The sequence below is a fragment of the Macadamia integrifolia genome, chromosome 10, assembly GCF_013358625.1.
Source record: "Macadamia integrifolia cultivar HAES 741 chromosome 10, SCU_Mint_v3, whole genome shotgun sequence".
Classification (NCBI taxonomy): domain Eukaryota; kingdom Viridiplantae; phylum Streptophyta; class Magnoliopsida; order Proteales; family Proteaceae; genus Macadamia; species Macadamia integrifolia.
The window spans coordinates 29178945-29197652 of record NC_056566.1 but is presented as its reverse complement, the minus strand read 5'-3'; the positions used below and the strand labels follow the sequence as shown (position 1 = coordinate 29197652).

The window sequence follows — 18708 nt, the reverse complement described above, 5'->3', positions numbered from 1 at the left end:
TGTCAATTGTGCCAACCTGTTCTTAGAAAATTCTGCCCCCAAGCTATCCTCTCCGAGAGGCTAGCTTCTTGAACCTCAAGGTTACCGGTTCTCCCGGCTAATCCAGATGGTTTATGAGAATGTACTCCAGGTGGGTATGGTTTCGGTTTAAATGGTTTGATTCAATTCAGAGCATAATGGATAGAAATTGAAACCGAATAGTTTATCAAAAGGTTCGTGTCTGTAAACCCAAACCATTAAGTAAACGATTTTGGTTTTAGTATATTTGGTTCATATGCATATTCAAATAATTAGAAACCGTCGATTCAAACTGAATCAAATAGGTTAATAAACAGCTTCATTTTTAAAATCAAAATCAAACTATTTATTAAACAATTTATAAATTTTGATTTAAACGGTTTCGATTTGATTTTGACATCCTCATGCAAACTACACTTTATATCTAATCAGCAAACATTTCTTATGAAACACACCTGCCTCTTACCTTCCACACAATGGCAATGAGTGTTGTCTATGAACAGCTTTGATTTGAAACCGAAATTGTTCAATCTTTTTGTCTTTAATTTTTCACCAATCACCATCTAATGATACTAAATTCTCGTTAATTGTGTTAATTTCCTTGTCACCATTAATGACTAAACCTCTTTCTACTGATCCAAGAAAAGATTGAAATATTGAATCCCAAATATCCCAACACCTATGCAACTAGTTCATCATTATCACTAGAGGAAAGATTCAAAATACAATATAGACACACTCATGGATCAAGAACAGAAAGGTTATCAATTTTCCTTAACACAGTGAGACAAACCAGAATACAATGCTTAGACCTCTATTGGTCCATGCCCTTTTGGTCAAGGTAATGATACTTTGACCAAGGGGAGACAAAGACCCATAAGGGTTTCAATATTCCCCCAAGGGAAGACAAAGACAAGCAAGCAATCACTCCTCTAATGGTCTTGGATACCTTCACTGATGGAAATTCTTGACCCGATCGACCCATCAAATCTGAATCTAAATCCTCCTAGGTTTTGGGAGGGAAACTAATATGAATGATAATATAATTAATTGTTTTGAATTTAAGCTCTGTTGATCTTAATCACCTTCCCCATTACCACCTGAATCCCACTTGCATTATAATTCTAAGCATCAGATCTGTTATATTAATTTGACTTAATCTTGTTGATAATTCATTGATACATGCGTGTGGGTCAGTCAAATATTGTGTAGTTTTTTTGGTTAAATAATAAAAAATAAAAAAGAAATAGATTAAACCTATTTGAATTGGTGGGGGTGGGATCCTATAAACGCTAGCTATTAGATTGAAATCCTCTATGGCGTAACAAGGTATCTAACATGCATCCAACGATCAAAGACACTCAGGCATGGAACCTAAGGCGATCTCACATAGCTCAAGAAGTTTATGGGCGTTAGATGTGCAACAGATGCCCTATTGCGCTATTGAGGATCCAAATCCAACTATTAACCCTTAATTAACTGAAATTGTAATGTTTTAAACTTTTAAACATGTGGCGGCCATTAGACTAGGAAAACAAAAGCGAATTTCTTCCAAAGTGAGATGAACGTGTGCACTTATCTTAATTAGGGTTTTAATTGTAATTAAAGTCTTAAACCAATCTCCACAGTCCACACACTGGTTTCCCTTTCTTTCTCACAAAAAGGAAAATAGAAGAAAGTGTACTTATTAAGCCCTGTAAGATTCTAATAGTCTTAGTTTAATTAAGAAGAGAAAAGGAAAAGGACTTAGATGGGACCAGCCGACTTTTGAGGATCTTCCTTTTGTGTGTTTAATTAAGCTGGTAAGGATAAGACAAAAGGTTATGGTATTACATAAGTAAGCATTTGAGAGGGAGAGAGACCAGAGAGGGCCAGTGACCTTTTGAAATCAGTTTATATATATGGGGGGGACAAGCTTAAGTTAACGACTTCAAAACCTTACAGTATTAAGAAACAGGAGAGAATTAATTCAAATGGGATTAGTAGTGTTAGATCAAAAGTATTTTTAAGTGGAACCCAATTAAGAAATCTTCTGTTTCACATGGTTGGTTTCTTTAATAACATATTTGTCCAACGTAACAGTACTACTACTACTACTGTGTTTTCAATTTGACTAGGGCTCATGTGACGTAGAGCCAAAGGTTCTTCCATTTAGAATGAACCCCAACCCATTGGTACTGGACCCTATAATGCAAACTCCAAAGCAAGAAACTCTCTCTCTCTCTCTCTCTCTGCCAACTGCACTTCTGTGAGAGAAATAAACGATAAGGGCCTAATCCAAAGCAGACAATGGAATAAAGAAGTCCCAAGTGACTGTGAAAGAGGGGAACCTGTGGGATCCTTAGGTGATTAAATAAATTAGGATGAGCGCGAATTGTGGCGACACGGAAGATATGGCGGATGTTCTGGATGCTTTCGATGGCGGACCACGGCGTCGATGTGGCTAGTATAGCCTAAAGCTATACAAACTCTATATGAAAAGGATCATATGTTCAGATTAATAAGATACTTTAGTTAGAGGCTTAGAGCTTGATGCAAAGAGAAAATAAAGTCCTTCTAAATTAATATATAGTTACTTTTTCTACCAAAAAGAAAACTATATAGTTACTTTAGAGAGAGAGAGAGAGAGAGTTTGGTTGCAAGCATTAATTACTCTTATCCATGTGGGGTTGTATGGGAGGAGCTTAAATCCATTTCATGGACAATAGAATTCTTTCACTGAACTTGGCAAAATGCTTGATTTGTACTTTGTTGTGTGAGAGTATACATTTGCAGAATTCATTTTCTCTCTCTGTCTCTTTATTAGTTACAATTGAAAACAAACAAGAGAAATGAAGAGGTGGATACTGTCTCATTGCAACAATAACATTGATATTCATATATATATGGGGTGCAAGGATGACAAGTTAGAGAGAGATCCTTGGCCTTGGGGTTGCAGAAGTTAAAAAATATTGAAGAGAGTTAAAAATCAAGAGTGAAAGTGCAGTCTCGAGAGCTCGAATCTCAAACAGTAAGAAGACTTGCTTTGGAGCCGCGGGGGAAGACTTGAGAAGGTAGGAGAGGGGGGTGTGGGTCACACTCGTGCTTCATCCCCAGCTCCAAAAAGTGAAGGAAAGGTTCATTGAAATTTGAATACATGTGATACCCAGAGGTTGAGACCTGATTAAAGCAAATCAAATTTGGTCTTAAGAGAATTTTTGGGGTGAAAACTGTAAAAGTAGGGTAAGGGAAAAGTTGAATTCCAAAGGTAAAAAGAAGGATTTCAAAGAAGAAAAGGGTTAGAAATTTGTGTCTAAAGTCTAAAAAGGGTTGTTTGTGCATGCGTCTTTAGAACTTTGTTTTTAAACTCCTCTTAATCAATTCAAGAACAAGTATCCGAAGCTTTTGTTTGTTCTCCTTAATGATCATAATCTTACCTGCTTTGCTTCTGATCATATTCTTCTTCTCCCAAGGAAAGAGAGTTGGTTTTTTTTATTTATTTTAATTATTTTATTTTTTTTGAGGTGGGGTTGTTGCGGGGTTAATTAAGAAAGTAAAATAGCTAACCTAATTAGTTTTGCCATTAATCATAGATATGTATATGGATAATAAATCAAATAAATTCAAATTTAGGTCATATTCAAATGTTTTTCATATTTAAATGAGGGGAAAAACAAAGCTATTAGGTCATATTGCCCTGCTTCGTAAAAGGGGCAAGTGAAATTATCACCTTACCTCTATCTATGAGTGTTGATGCCCTGTGCATATTCTCATTGGTCCCACACTAGTTCAGTGGCCACATGACGAGGGAACGATCTCTTTCCCTTAAATGATAATCATGTATATCTGATTTAGATATTAATATATTAGCTCAAATTCTAATTTAAGAATATAAATCATTTAACAATGCATACCTGATATATTGTAATTATGCTTTTATTTATAGTATGATATATATATATATATATATGTCAATTGATTATTTGTGTATCAAAAAAATAAATCGGATTCAAATTCAATCTTTTTTTTTTTTTTCATGGATTCATCAGAAATATATTGTAGGTTATGTATCACCTAATTTTAGAAAATTCTGAAAAGCCCAAGACTAATTAAGTAGATTTGCTAACTCTGTTCCTTCTTCTTTAATACAATTTTGCTCTCATTGGATGATAGGCATCTAAGATCTCATAGTACAATTGGAGCAACATGTGGCGACTCGTTAAACGGTGGCATTAAAGCAAAGTCAAGTTCTATGCAGCAAAGCATGTCAAAGTTTTAAAACCCCCTTCACCAAAATAAATAAATAAATAAGTCAATTTAAACTGTAGAAAGAGGATTAGAGCCCTGAACCATTGCCGGTTCAACCAGAAGCTCAACCGGGCAATGGAATAATATGTTTTTCCCATATTAAAATGCTTCAATTATTGTTTCACCTGAAAAGAAATAAAAAATAAAAAAGTGGTCCACATATTAGTGAAGAAAATCGTAAGCGGTTGAGTGAACTGGTCGTCAGCTGGTCTGACCAGTTGAGCCGCTAAAACAGTGGTCCAAATATATTTGTGAGGAAAATCGTATTATTGGGGACCATGAATTAAATAGATTGTGGTTCTTCATGGCTGGGAATACCTCAATTTTGTATTTTTTATTTTTTGAAATAGAGATCACCATAATGTATCAAGAATGATGGTTCCCTAGACCAACTCAGCTTAGTTTTAAATAATCTAAAAATAGAAGTGCCTATACAATTTATCAAAGTTGCAGCAAATAATGGAAAAGTCAATGCATGCAATTAGAATCTGTATGGGCCTTAATGTGGTCCATTGTTCACTGGATTCCATTGTTGCTCACAGCTCAAATACCCCAAAACCAGAATCTCTGTTTGAAAATTTCAGGACCACGTACAGTTTGTTTGGATTATCAAGATTATTGGGTTATTGGGTTTTGCTTGTCATTCACAATGAAAGACGTCTCCAGTTCAAGTCTCTCCTCGAGTAATCTGTTACATTGATTAAGTATGATTGCATATAATCAAGATTCACCACTGGGTTTGAATAGTAAAATCAGACAAACCCGAGGGGTTCCTTGTTAGCAGAAAAATAAATAAATAAAGTGAAACAAGTGATGCTTCAATATAGATTCATCTGGTGTTATTTGTTTGCAAAAGGTTTTATACAAACATTGGATTGGAGATGAGGGTCCCACCAGATCCTCTATGGTGGTCGTAGAGGGCAATGAGGATCCTAACCATCAAATGGAGCCTGATCATGTCTGGGGTGCAAGCAACCGAGGTCCATTTGATGGCCGGATGCTCACCACCGTTTACAATTATAGTAGAGTATTCGGACTTGAAGGGTCTATGGTGTACCCTTTATCCTATCTGATGGCTGTATACATGGTCATGCACTATGCGCAACAGTGCACAAACCCTCTCCTTATAAAATAATATAAAGTAATTCAGAGGCACGTGCAATAGGAGTGCTAATGGGATGTTGGGTTTGGGTTTGGGTTTAGTATATCAAGTCAAGAAAGTTAAGTTAAATCCATCTTAGGACTTCTTGTGATCTCAAACTCGTAACATAGTTTTGAAGCATGTATTGGAGTTGATTGAATCAATCAACTCGATTTGGGATTGATCGAGATTGAATTTAATTAATTAAATCGTTAAAACTCAACATGTAATTAAGGGATCTTAGAGTCTATATGTCCATAAAATTTAGGTACGCCCATCTATTCAACTACATGGAAGATATTTGGACTGTTCAAATAAGCATATCCTTTTTTTTTTTTGGGTAAAGTAATAAATGGAAAAACTTTCTCTAGTTAAAGTGTTAAACATACATCTTTCGATAAATGTTTATTTTTGTTATGTTTGGGTGTGGAAAATTTTAACATAGATCACCTCTTGTATGTCTACACGTTGAACTCATGAAACAGTGATTGCTTTATGTGTCTACATGTCATACTCATTGCATGAGATTATTCGATTTTCTTTCACCCATGGTCAAGAAGGAATTCCTACACCGTTGCTCTCAGTCCATTTAATTGGACTAAGGAGGAATTTTTTTCACCCAATAAAATGTATGATATTGGAATCCAATCACAATAAAGCCATATCACAACTTATAAAGAAATTGAAGAGATTTCCCATTCTCTACAAAGGAAGGAAAACTTTCAACATGAAAAGATGTTTGGGGGGGAGGGGGGTGGTTAAATTCTCATCTTCTTACACAAAGCAATGATCTAACTACCTAAGGCACAATTTAGTCATTTATTCTTTTAGTCTTGTATATGATATATGATTCAGCTGTCATATAAATCTGGTTTGTTAGGTTATCTCAACCCAACCAACTCGGGGATCCACCGACCCGATCTAGATAGTTGTTCAAGCACTGCTATGAAGTTTCAAGTATTGTTACATTCTCTTCACTATCTATCACCAAAAAAAAGTCAAGGAAGACAAGATCCCCACCCTCAATTTCTAGGTCCTTAGAACCATCCGCTTAATTGCTCAATATCCATTGTTTGGATCATGTGGATTCAGCTCCTCTTCAATTAATTGGATGCCCATTTAGTAATCTATGGTTGAGAGGATTTTGAACACATATCTCATGACATGGGTGCTGATAACTAATTGAGTGCCCAATAGTTGCAAGAAGAAAATATAATTTCTTCGGATCACACTTTTTCTAGTTATAACTAGGGTTTGAAAATCAGATCGGCTTGATTGGTTTGGGCCAATCTGAATTGGACAAATTCTATATAGAATCTAAGGTTTAGTTTTGACCCAAAAGAAAGATTCTAGGGTTTAGGGGGTTGTTAATTTTCATTGATTCTGGATTAAGACCATCCGCTTTCTGATTTAGGAGTCTTAGGACATTGATTCTCCATCAGAGACTACTCTGCTCTCAAGTTTAGTATGGGTGGTGAGACCCACTTGTTCATCAGTTGTCCCTCCAACCTCATGTGAGACTGGTCTCTCTGAAACTTCACATCTTTACCTTGCCAATTATCATATCCTATCCAATTGCAGTTTTATCTTATAGTGTCCCTCAATAATTCATATACTACAAGAAACATCGCCCAATGTGGGTTTTGTTTTTGTACTTAAGAACCTAATTACTTCTAGACTCTCCTAATCCAACATCATTTAGCCTTATAATCTCCAAATTTTGTACTTCATTGACTCTTAATTAAAAGTACTCCTCAAAAAGGTTACACGCTCCTATTAGAGTAAAAAGCTAAAGTACCCTTTTTGTGATTCATTCTGTTTTGCCCTCTCCCCAAAAAAGGAAATTTCAATTTCTACAGACAATGATTTGATTTTCACAGATTTTTTTATTGTTTGTATCACTAAATTAAAGTGTCCATAATTATTTCTTAGAAGAAAAACAGATTTTTTTTTTTAATTCTTATTGGGAGTTGTGATATAAGCCATGTTTAGCCTCTGTAGTTTACTATCCATAGTATCAGGTAATTGAGATATTTATATGATTCATACCACCAAAAAAAAAAAAAAAAGGATCTTATATGATTTATACTAAATCATACAGGAGAAAAGTGACAACCTTTTGTTTTTGTGATAGTGACACCTTTTGATGCATAGGAAAGCACTTGATGGTGGTAGGTGTATGAGATATTATACATATATGCCATTGTGTATATGGGTTGTTATCCCCCCACCAAAAAAAAATGTATATGAATTATTATTATTATTATTATTATTATTATTATTATTAATAAGTTGCCAAAATGATAAGATGTGTAGGTGTTATGGGCCAAGGCCCATCAGTCAATAATACCCTCCCATGTTGCATGGTATCCTCTTTTGTCCATCCGAAAGCACAGTCAATGGATTCTTCTTTACCGTGGCTTAAGGAAAACTTGATCGTAAAATTAAAAGAAACTTCAAATAACCATTAATTAATTCGCATTGAATGGAAGTTACGATTGTCCTATACGTTTATACTAGCATATTTTAAATAGTAAGAAGATGAAAATGTGGAGTAGTGGATTGGATAACTACTTTTTTATATTTTGTGCCATTGATTGAAGTAGTTAAATAGATAGTTGAGCAACTTTTTCTATGAAAATGATTGAATGGAAGTGTTTTTTCATTGCTTTCCTTTTAATGAAAAAAATAAATAAATAGCGATTTTCTCTCTTCGGAAATAGAAATTCTTGGATTTCATGTTTTCATTATTAAATCACAACTCTTAGGATTGTTCTTCATTTTTCATACACCCTAAAAGAAATATCTATTAATTCGAACAAATTTCATATAATGGTGGTTATATAAAGGGGAAAGGACCAAGAGGAACTGAAATACAAACTCAAGCTCAAAGGGGTACATCAATATGTTGGGCTTTGGTGAAGCCCATTGGGCTTCCAAAACAGGTGGTGAAATGATTTATAGTATAAACTATAAGTAGTAGGTATAAAAAGGCCAAATTTCTAATTATAATTTCTGAAAGAAAACGTCAGTTCAGGTCATCTGCCGAGAGACGCGTCCCCACTAAAAGATAAGACCACGGTCAATTGGTCAGTCTCAAGCACATGATTTGTCAAATTTGCCCTTCCACTTTGAGTCAATTTACTCCTCGAGAAGCTCCAAGTCCTCCAATCGTCGCGCGTCTTGACGTTCCGGTCCATTGGAATTTACCAAAATACCATTACCATTTCAGTCGCATGGAGCTGTTTCCCTCGTACTAGTCTTGTCGTCTTCTTATAATAATTTTGATCTGAGATTGAGGGTATTTTGGGAATTTAATTTAAATGGCAATTTGCTGTAATTAACTGGAACGGAGAAGGGTATATCCAGAACGTAATCCTCACACTAAATCACGTACTGATACGGGAACATCTTAAAATTTCCAAATTAAAATATGAAATCTCTCTCCATCTCGTTAGTGTCACAGTCTCACAGAATTGATAATCACATCATTACTACTGATACAATCATATATTCAATCACACAAACAATCTCTCATGAAAACAAAATCAAAATGTTTCATTTTCCCATCTTCGGATTTTTTATTTCCAAATTTTGTTTTCATTTCCACCTCGATCTTTTCCATCGTTTTCTCCGTTCCAATCAATGCTCTCTCTCTCTCTCTCCTTTTTACCCTAAACATGACAACTCCTCCCAACCAGCCCCTCCTACATAAGCTCTCCAGTCTCCTCTCTTACATCAGTCTCGTCAACAACAACCACCTTGAGTCTCTCCTTTGTCTCTGCAAATCTCTTTTTTTTTGTTGGGTTTTGGGTTTTGATGGGGGTAGTTGTTCATCCCATTCATCTATAACCTATTAACCTTTGAGAAGATCTTTGTTTTCTCTTCTCAAAATTTTTGATGAGATTTGTGGAGGCAAGGAAGGCTTCTCAGATTTAAAATTTATCTATCCATAAAAAAGGTCTCAGTAATGGCACCCAGTTTTGATTGTTCAACCTCTGACCTTCTCTGTGCAGAAGACAACAACAGTATCATATCGTTTGCAGATTTTGGGGGTGATGGGTTTAGGGGGTTTTGTGTCGGTGATGCTTGGCTTACGCAGAACCATCGGACATTAAATCAAAACCAGAGCTTTCATGGTTGGGAGTTCTCGATTGTATTCCCATCCCAAACAGAGGAGTGTTTAAGTTTGATGGTTGACAAGGAATGCCAGCATTTGCCCAGAAATGATTATTTGAAGAGGTTGCGGAGTGGGGAGTTGGATATGGGGCTTAGAGGAGAGGCTGTCGATTGGATTAGGAAGGTGGGTTACAGGTTTCTCTTTCTCTGAAATGGAGTTGCTGACTTTTGTTTCTATTTTTCATTTTTCTCTCTTTTTATCTTTGCTTTGTCTGATCGAATGGTGGGTGCCTACGATAGGCTTTGAGAAGTGGGTGTTTTGGTTTTTCCTGTTGGATTAGGTAGTAGAGATAGATATCTGGGATGGGGCTTTCTGTTTCTTTGAATGGGTTTTGGTTCTTCTTCCGTCTTGGCCTTTTCTTCTGTTTCGATCCTTTTCTTATTCATCTTTGCTTTCTGGTTTCGATTTTGATATTTCGAAATATATTTTAAGTGTTTCCTGAATTGGGTTTCTGTTTCTTTGCCCATCTTCTGGTATTCATGCATCATATGAAATCGGTCTGATGGGCTCATTTGCTTTGTTATTGTTTGCGTTTGATGTTGATATCTTCATGCCCGCTTTGTTGAACTGAGCTTGGGATCTAGTTCCCCTAATCACCAAAGATTATTTTTCGTACGAAAAAAATACTTATATGGTAGTAAATGTATATTTTTTCCAATTAGATTTCGGGGATTCCTGTTTTCACATTTCGGATTTACTGTTTTGGACTGTGTTTGGTTTGTCCTTTTCATTGATTATTGATGTTATTATTTTGGTCTTAAACAGGTTCATGCCTATTACAGATTTGGACCTCTGAGTGCCTATCTATCAATAAATTATTTGGATCGGTTCCTTTCATCCTATGAACTTCCTGTAAGTTCAGGAAATTGACCCAGAAGAGGATTTCTTTTATTTCTACTTTAAGATTGTCTCTAATTTGCCTATCCTTTATTTTGTTATTTGTAGAGAGGGAAATCTTGGATGATGCAGTTGTTGGCTGTGACATGTTTATCTTTGGCAGCCAAAATGGAGGAGAGAGTAGTGCCTCTGTCTCTAGATTTACAGGTGAAGAACCATATCGATCTTAGATTGTATTATTTGGAGAACCATTCTGATATACTTTGGGATTACTAAAATTGTTTTTCTTTATGGAATTGATGGTTTTGGTGATATGGGTTTGTTAATATCAGATCGGGGATTCCAAATTTGTCTTTGAAGCTAGAACGATCAAGAGAATGGAACTTCTTGTGTTGAGTACATTGGGGTGGAGAATGCAAGCCGTAACTCCTTTCTCCTACATAGACAATTTCCTTCGTAAGATCAACGATGATCAACTCCCGCCGAAAATGTCAATCTCTCGAGCGATTCAATTAATCTTAAGCACAATTAAAGGTTTCTGTCTCCCCACTTCCCTTGTCCTCTCTCTATTTGTTAAAATTTCTCACTAGAATATTAAAAGAAGTTAATTTTTAGCAAGGTCTGACCCACAGATTTGGGTGGGAATTAAATGCAGGGATTGACTTCTTAGATTTCAGACCATCAGAGGTTGCAGCAGCAGTGGCTATATCTGTATTCTCAGAAAACAGAACAGTGGACATTGATAAGGCTGTATCTTGTTTCATACATGTTAAAAAGGTAAAGTTAGGTGGTGGAGCACACTAGACCCTCTTCACTGCATGTTCAAAAAGATTGTTTTATTCGTTTTACAAGTTCTTTTCAAGTTTTCTTTCCATTATTAAGCAATGTGAACAATTTCATCAAATGGGTCTTTAATTTTTGGTTTTGCAGGAGAGAGTGTTGAAGTGTCTTGAACTATTCCAGGATGTATCAGTTCCAAGTGCCTCAGCTCCATCAATTCCCCAGAGCCCAATTGGGGTGCTGGATGCTGCTGCATGCTTGAGTTATAAAACAGATGAAACAGTTAGGTCATGTGCAAATGCTTCTCATACTACTCCAGATGCTAAGAGGAGGAAACTGAACAGACCATCTGAAGTGGAGTCATGAGGAGGAGGGGTGGTGGTGGGGCTCTCATTTCTCACCCAAATCAGTTTTAGTTTTTTGGTTTGGTTGAATGGGAGTTTTGTGTGCGAAGTTGCTCCTTAACCAAATAAAGAAAAAGCAAGGGGAAACACAAGGGGAGAGAAGGGAAAGGGAAGGAAGGTTGAATAATCTATAATCTGAGAAAAGGGGGAATGGGATGGAATATTTAGCCAATTCTCATGCTTGTGGCATGAAGGAAACAGTCACCAGCTGTTAATGAAGAAAGTTCTATCAAGGAAGAAGTGTTCAAAATAAAAAGAAAAAGAAGGGAAAGAGGTTCAGCTTCTTGCAGTTCCCATCTCAGAAATATAAGAAGGCAAACAGAGGAGAGGAGGAAAAAAATGGATGGAGCAAAATTTTAGAGGGAGAATTTGTTTTTTATTGGTTGTGTTTTTTGTTTATGTGAATTCAGAAAAAAAAAAAAAAAAAAAGAAGAAAAAAAAATATATATCAGCAAAAACAGATATAGAAGAAAAAGAAAGGGATTCCTTTTGTTATTTATTTTATTTTTTGGGTTAAAATATATAAAAAGGTTTACTTATAAACAATCCATGCTACCGCATTGATTGTTCCATTTCCAAGGTCTCCTCTGTGACTCAGACCATCCTTTCTTTTTGTGAGAGCAGCAAACCCCAGAATCTAAGCCAGAGGCTCAGTCAAACAAAGAGGAGTGACAGGGCAACTGGCAACCAGAAAATATAAACATAGAAGAAACTAGGGACAATTACTATGACTCCCTCACACTTAACTTTTTTGTCTATTACTCTCCTGTTTTAACTTTTTTTCTATTACTCTCCTGTTTTTAAACTTTTACATTTTCTTTTACCCTGTTCTTTTTAAATGTCTAGATTACCCCTCTATACCCTTAGTAATCAGTCAGTCTTCTTTTTCTTCTCCTCCTACCTGGATAGATGTTGAACCAAAGGCACAGAGGTAGTGTGTAGTCTCACAACACACGAACAGAGGTTCTATTACTCTCCTGTTTTTGAACTTTTACATCTAGTTTTACCCTGTTCTTTTTAAATGTCTAGATTACCCCTCTATTCCCTTGGTAATCAGTCAATCTTCTTTTTATTCTCCTCCTACCCAGATAGATGTTGAACCAAAGGCACAGAGGTAGTGTGTGTTGAGTGTCACAACACACGAACAGAGGTCGCACGTTCTCAACTTACAGAACCTATCCCCATTTCACTGGCTTCTAGCCTTGTGTTGACACTGGCATTGCGGAACTCTGCATCTCATCGACCCCCGCCAACGCATCTCTGCAGCCCTTCACCATTTTATATAGCGTCATCTCTGAATCGTGCATAGCTCGCTGCTCTATTGTTGTTTTACTCCTGACAAAATAAAATCTGTTTTGCCGCCATTTCGCTTGTTGTCTTGCCGCGCCATCATCACCTAAAACCAACTCCTGCTATCTCCTTCCACTACAACCTAGCCCTAAAATCCAGCGCTGCAATCACAGTCCCAACCATCGCATTGCTACCAACACGCTTTGCAACCATAGCCGGACCCACCCTTCCCAATAGCTACTCTAGGCTCTGCATCGCTTGACCAGCCTTGTTATGGCCAACCATCGCTTGACCAGCCTTGTTATGGCCAACCACCTGTTTTTCCTCCATCATCGCTCTGTCGCACACAGCATCGGTATCGCAACCATAATTCATAACCCACTCCATCATGTACAGTAGCACACCCATCATCTCCATCGCAACCGCTCCAACCTCCTGCATCTAACAAAATTGAATCGTTGTTGGTTTTGTCATTGGACGGATCAAGTTACCTTTTCTTCTTCTATGTCGATATTCCATGATGGTATGTTGCTTAACTACTGCCTCTAGAATCTGGATGTGAGAGTAGTATATCAATGGGGAAATTCCCTAGATCAATGCTCTTTTTACATGTACAACCTTGAGGAGGGGAAAAAAAAAACAGGTAGAGATTAGGAAATTTATTGCCTTGCAGCAGGCGGACAGATCCCTTTTTTGAAAATCATTTAAACTCTGGGTTTAGAAGGAATGGTTGGCTTCGGCCCCTTTCGGTTTTTCCCCCCTCTCATGAATGATTAATGTGTGCCACTGGGCTTCTTTGCCCCTTAATGGAAATGGTTATTGAGTGGAGGGTTCATTGGAATCCAATTGAAGAAGATGGTGTGGGTCCCACTATTCTGAGAGGAAAAGATTATGATGGAAAAAAGATTAACCGGTTGTAGGTGAAAAAAGAAAGATAATTTAGGTATTTAAAAATAATAGGGGAGAAATAGATGTAAAATCCTAAAAATAGGGCAGTATCAAAAAAAAAAAGTTTCAAGTAGGAGAGATTTAATAAATATAGATTAAGTGTGAAGGAGTGATAGTAAATTTCCCAAGAAACTATTAATAAAATCATAAAACAATGGAGAAAAGGATTGGAATGATCTTATAAATTTGGTTTTAGGTGGGGAATTTGGAATGGAGACCAGCCAGTGAGCACTGAGAGGGGAGGGGACCCACAGTTGGGTGTGTTTCTTTCTTTCTTTCCTGTATCTAATTCTTAAAAAAGAGAACTTAAAAAACAATGATGGAGGAATAATTCTGTATTTGTCTCTTCTCTTGCAGTCTTGCTTTTGAGCTTATTATTGGAGTTTCTTTCTTCACTGATCAACGTTAACGCCACGCGCGCGTGCCGAAGGTATGACAGGGTTCTGAACACCGTGCGGATTTGTGTGTTTTAACACGCGCGTCGGATTGGCAGTGGCTTCTTTATATGCACAAATTGGGGAATCGGTATCGGGATATTATAATATCGGATTGAATGAATCGCTGAATCGCGTGATCAAGGTTATGAAAATAAGAATCGGGGATTGAAATGGGTGGTGCTGGTTTCAATTGGCCGGGATCAGATTAGAATAGGCAAGAATCGATCGGAATAGTCATTGACAATTTGGATTTGAATCGGCTGAGTTGATCCGGTTCTTAATTTTGAAATAGCCATGGCCTGTTCGACTTCTGCAACTCCATTGACAAACCTTCGAAGTTAACGGGAGAGAGAGAGATGCAAGGGCCAATTCTTTTCACTTCTCTTGCTATGATATTGTGCCATTCGGGGAGCTTGAATCTAGGGTTGGGTTGGATTGTAAAGATTGTCAAGGACAACAATGGATAACTTCAATCAAAGTTGTCCACCACAGGCATTGTTGTAGATTTGTAGTAATCTGAATTAATGTCAGCAGCTGAAGAGGGACCAGCATGACATAAGACAAGAGAGAGGCTCTGAGTACACTGTCTAGGTCAAAATCCACTGTTTCTTAATTACATTAGGTAATTTAGAACGATTCCGCTAGAAGGACCCTAGACACGCATCCTAATATATGGATGTGTGTTCCGAGGTCCTACTAGCTCTTAGATCATTAATTGGGTATACAAATAATTGAAGAGAATCTTTTTTCCTAGTTAGAACCCTTTACTATAAGAGGCTGAGTATCCCATTATGGGTGCAAATTGTGTGACCGTTTATGTGCCATGTTTCTTTTTGATTCAGAGATACCCACATCTCAAATCCAAACCCACCTCTCCCAACTCTAAAAGGAAAAAAAAAGTAAGAATGAATCCCATATATACCCCAAAAAATAGTAAACATATTAAACACCTTTAAAACATATTTTTTTGGCTGAAAAATGACACTTTGTAAAAAAATTGATATTTTAATATTATGAATTTTATGACCTATAAACTAAATATTAATATTTATTTAGTAAAGCATTAGTTGGTCCCATTGTTGGAAAATCAGGTTTTGTGACTCGACTAGTCCTCTTTAAATCCTAATGAGTCGGAGTGAGTCACAAAAAACCAGGCGAGTCATATCGAATTTTCCCTTCTTATTTCCATACTAGTCTTTCTCAAGCAATCCAAATAAATAATTAATTAATAAATAAATTAAATGAGACAAGATAAAATAAAAGTGTTTGTTTTTCAATTTTTTTTTCTGAAGCTCATCATTCATTGTCTCTTGGAGATGTCATGGTCATATCATGTTTTTTAAATTAAAATTTAGATGTATAAACTCAATAATCACTAGATTCAAAACAGAAAACTTCAGTCATTGAACATTTAACCTCATTAGATATTTTAGTTCAAAACTATTCAGAAAGACCAACTTATACTTTTGACAATAATCGATCGTTTTATTGTGGCCATGGTTTTAAGTATCTCCGATATCGATACGATACCTCCGATACGTATCTTAAATTTAACCGACCGATACGATACACATCGATACGATACATGAAATTTTTAAAATCCTTTTGTATCGATATATATCCTACAATACATACCGATTGTTTTTCGGTCCCACAATTTATGTTATGTATTGCCTTTGTCTATTTTTCATTTTCTATCATTGTCGAAATGTATGATCATATTTTTTACTATTGGATTTTATTTTATTTTTATTTATTTTTAAGTAAACCCGATACAGTGCGCTATGGACATATAATAGCCAAGATGGGTAATTTTCTTTATTTTTTTTTCCGTTCTCACTTTAACCATTATTGAGATTAGTCATTAATTATATTCAATAAGCTAACATTTAAATCTGTTTAATGACTAGAATGACTAACATAAACTGCCCCTTGATCAAAATCATCATTTGTGCCACACACACACAATAAAAAAAAAAATAATAACAAAAAAAAAAAAAAAAACCTTCATATTCCAAAATAATGTCATATATCTGGTTCCATTGATTGTCTTCAACCCAACTTCAATTATTTCCTTCCCTTGGTTTGGCAAACTATAAATATAGTCTGCAAGACTAAGTCTGTTTCCCACTCTGGTCAATATGCTGTGTGTGGACTGAAGCATCAATAGGAAAGATAAAGATATTGTTTCATTAAAAGATGATAATTTCTTGGGCACCTACCCCTCTTTAATTGCTGAATGACCCAAATGCCCCTGTATATTCTTATTCATGTGTCCTCTTTCAGAGCCTACAACCAAAATTAAACAGCCCGGTTGAATATCTTCTTACCTGACTAGGCGATCAGAAAGCAAAATAAAAAATAAAAAATAAAAAGGGGAAGAAAATAATAGGAAAAACTCATTCTTCCAGTCCTTTTGATAAGATTATCAAATTGGCTCACTTTTATTGTAAGAGTGCCTAAATGACATCTATATATGTATTTAAAATTTGACATTTAAAAAAAAATAATAATTAGATTTTAAAGTTATTACTCAAATTTAATCAAATACGTTTTATGTATGCCCATACACACTTATAGTCTTGGATTTTAAAAACTCTATTTTGCTTCTTGCCAAACTCCATTTGAGTTGAAATTTAACATGTGAACATATGACCTAGGGTTTATGTGCCTACAAAATTTGAATTCCCTTTGGTTTGCCACGGAGTAGATGTTGGAGCCAATTGATGTTAACTTATCAAAATGGCATGTGCTAGAAGGTTTGAATGATTAATTAAAAATAGAAAAAGAAATTTGTGTCAGGGTAAGTTGATCATAAATCATCTAACTTATCTCAAATATATTATAATAGAAATTAAAAATCTATCCAGACCGAATTCTTCTAAGGCCAATGTAAATGAGAATCCACTCATCGACCGACACCAAAGGTATAAGGGTAGTTTAAAAAATTTTTAAAATTCTATAGGAGTTTGTGAACCCTAGAATGGAGTGATGAATCTCATCACAAAAAACTTCTCCCAAAAAAAAAGTCTTAGCTTGATAGACACAATCAATATGTGAGTCACAAATGTAGAGTGCAATTTTCATGAGCTACTACTAATATCATGAAAATTCTGCCATTTCTTAGCCAAAGTTCAAAGTTACCATTACTGACAGTCAGATAAAAAAACTACAACTAATAACAACTAAGCATGGTCAAAGTAAATTTTTAAACTTATCAAAACCGTCCATGATCAGTGGGGATGAACAGATTAACATAAGAAACAGACAGAAGCCTTGAAACTGTAAAATGACCATGCATGCCTAAACCAAACAAACAATCACAAAAGCCGAATCCTCAGTTTGAACGCCTAAATTAATATTATTTTCTCTCTCTCTCTCTCTCTCTCTCTGCTGCAAAAACTAGCTAAGGTTGGTAGAGATATTTCTCCAATGGTATCTCAAAGTAAAGTCTATGGGGGCAGCAAAAACTGGCAAAAGACCAAGGCAGGTAAAGAGGAGAATTGGAGAGATGAATGCTTACAATAAAGAGACTTGAAACTGAGAATTTAATGGAAGCCCATCTCATCTCTGATTTTGTGGTGTACGTACTTTGATCATAAATGACCAATGAGTTATATTGCATGAGTTCTTATCTTGAAATTGCAATTTTTTTTTTTTTATCAAAGACTTTGGAGTCAGTGAAATGAGAAATTGGGTCTGTGTGTGTGTGAAGATGTCTGTGTGACTACACAAGACCCAAGAGATTACTTTTTAATGTGTGGAGGGAGAGGAGCGAGAATATGGGTTAAAGGTTGATGGGTCAGGGAGAGTGATCAGTGAGGAGCTCAGACCTGCTTTATTTGTCTATTTCTTTGGATGGTAAGTGCAGTTGTTATATGGTTTATGGCATTTAGAAGTTAATGGAATATTACTTTCCCATTTCATCCCAGACATCACTTGGCGTCCACACACATCCTTTCACAGAAAGAGAGAGATAAAGAGCATTACATTTGATATGAGAGAGAGAGAGAGAGAGAGAGAGAGAGAGATCTACACGCAAAACCATGGTAATAAGAGGTTCAGTCTAGTGGATGCACATTTCACTAATTACCACATTCCTCTGAGGAATTAGGAGAGAAAAAAGGGCAACTTTTCTCGGCCAAATTAATAAATTCTGGGATTTTTGTTAATATCATTAAAGACCCAAAAGAATAATCAATGCTATTGATCAGTCTTAAACAATCAAAGATGTACACATTTAAACAAACAATTGCCGGTCTCAGAAGATTCCACCCCCACCAGCAGCTTCCACCACTTTGCTTAGATTCCCATTCCACCCCCCTTCACCCCCCCACTTGTTTGTTAAAAATGAAGGTGAGATCAGATGATATATCCTTCCCGGGA

The 18708-nt window shown here is 36.1% G+C and overlaps 1 protein-coding gene across 1 annotated transcript; it reads left to right on the top strand.

Annotated features, from left to right (window-relative positions):
• Positions 1-9038: 9038 nt before the first annotated feature.
• On the top strand, positions 9039-12105 carry LOC122090870 (cyclin-D3-1-like). The gene is made up of 6 exons (XM_042660605.1): positions 9039-9749; positions 10392-10478; positions 10572-10670; positions 10796-10997; positions 11119-11240; positions 11394-12105. The coding sequence occupies exons 1-6, from the start codon at positions 9417-9419 to the stop codon at positions 11607-11609; spliced, it is 1059 nt and encodes a 352-aa protein (XP_042516539.1). The 5' UTR covers positions 9039-9416; the 3' UTR covers positions 11610-12105.
• Positions 12106-18708: the final 6603 nt, after the last annotated feature.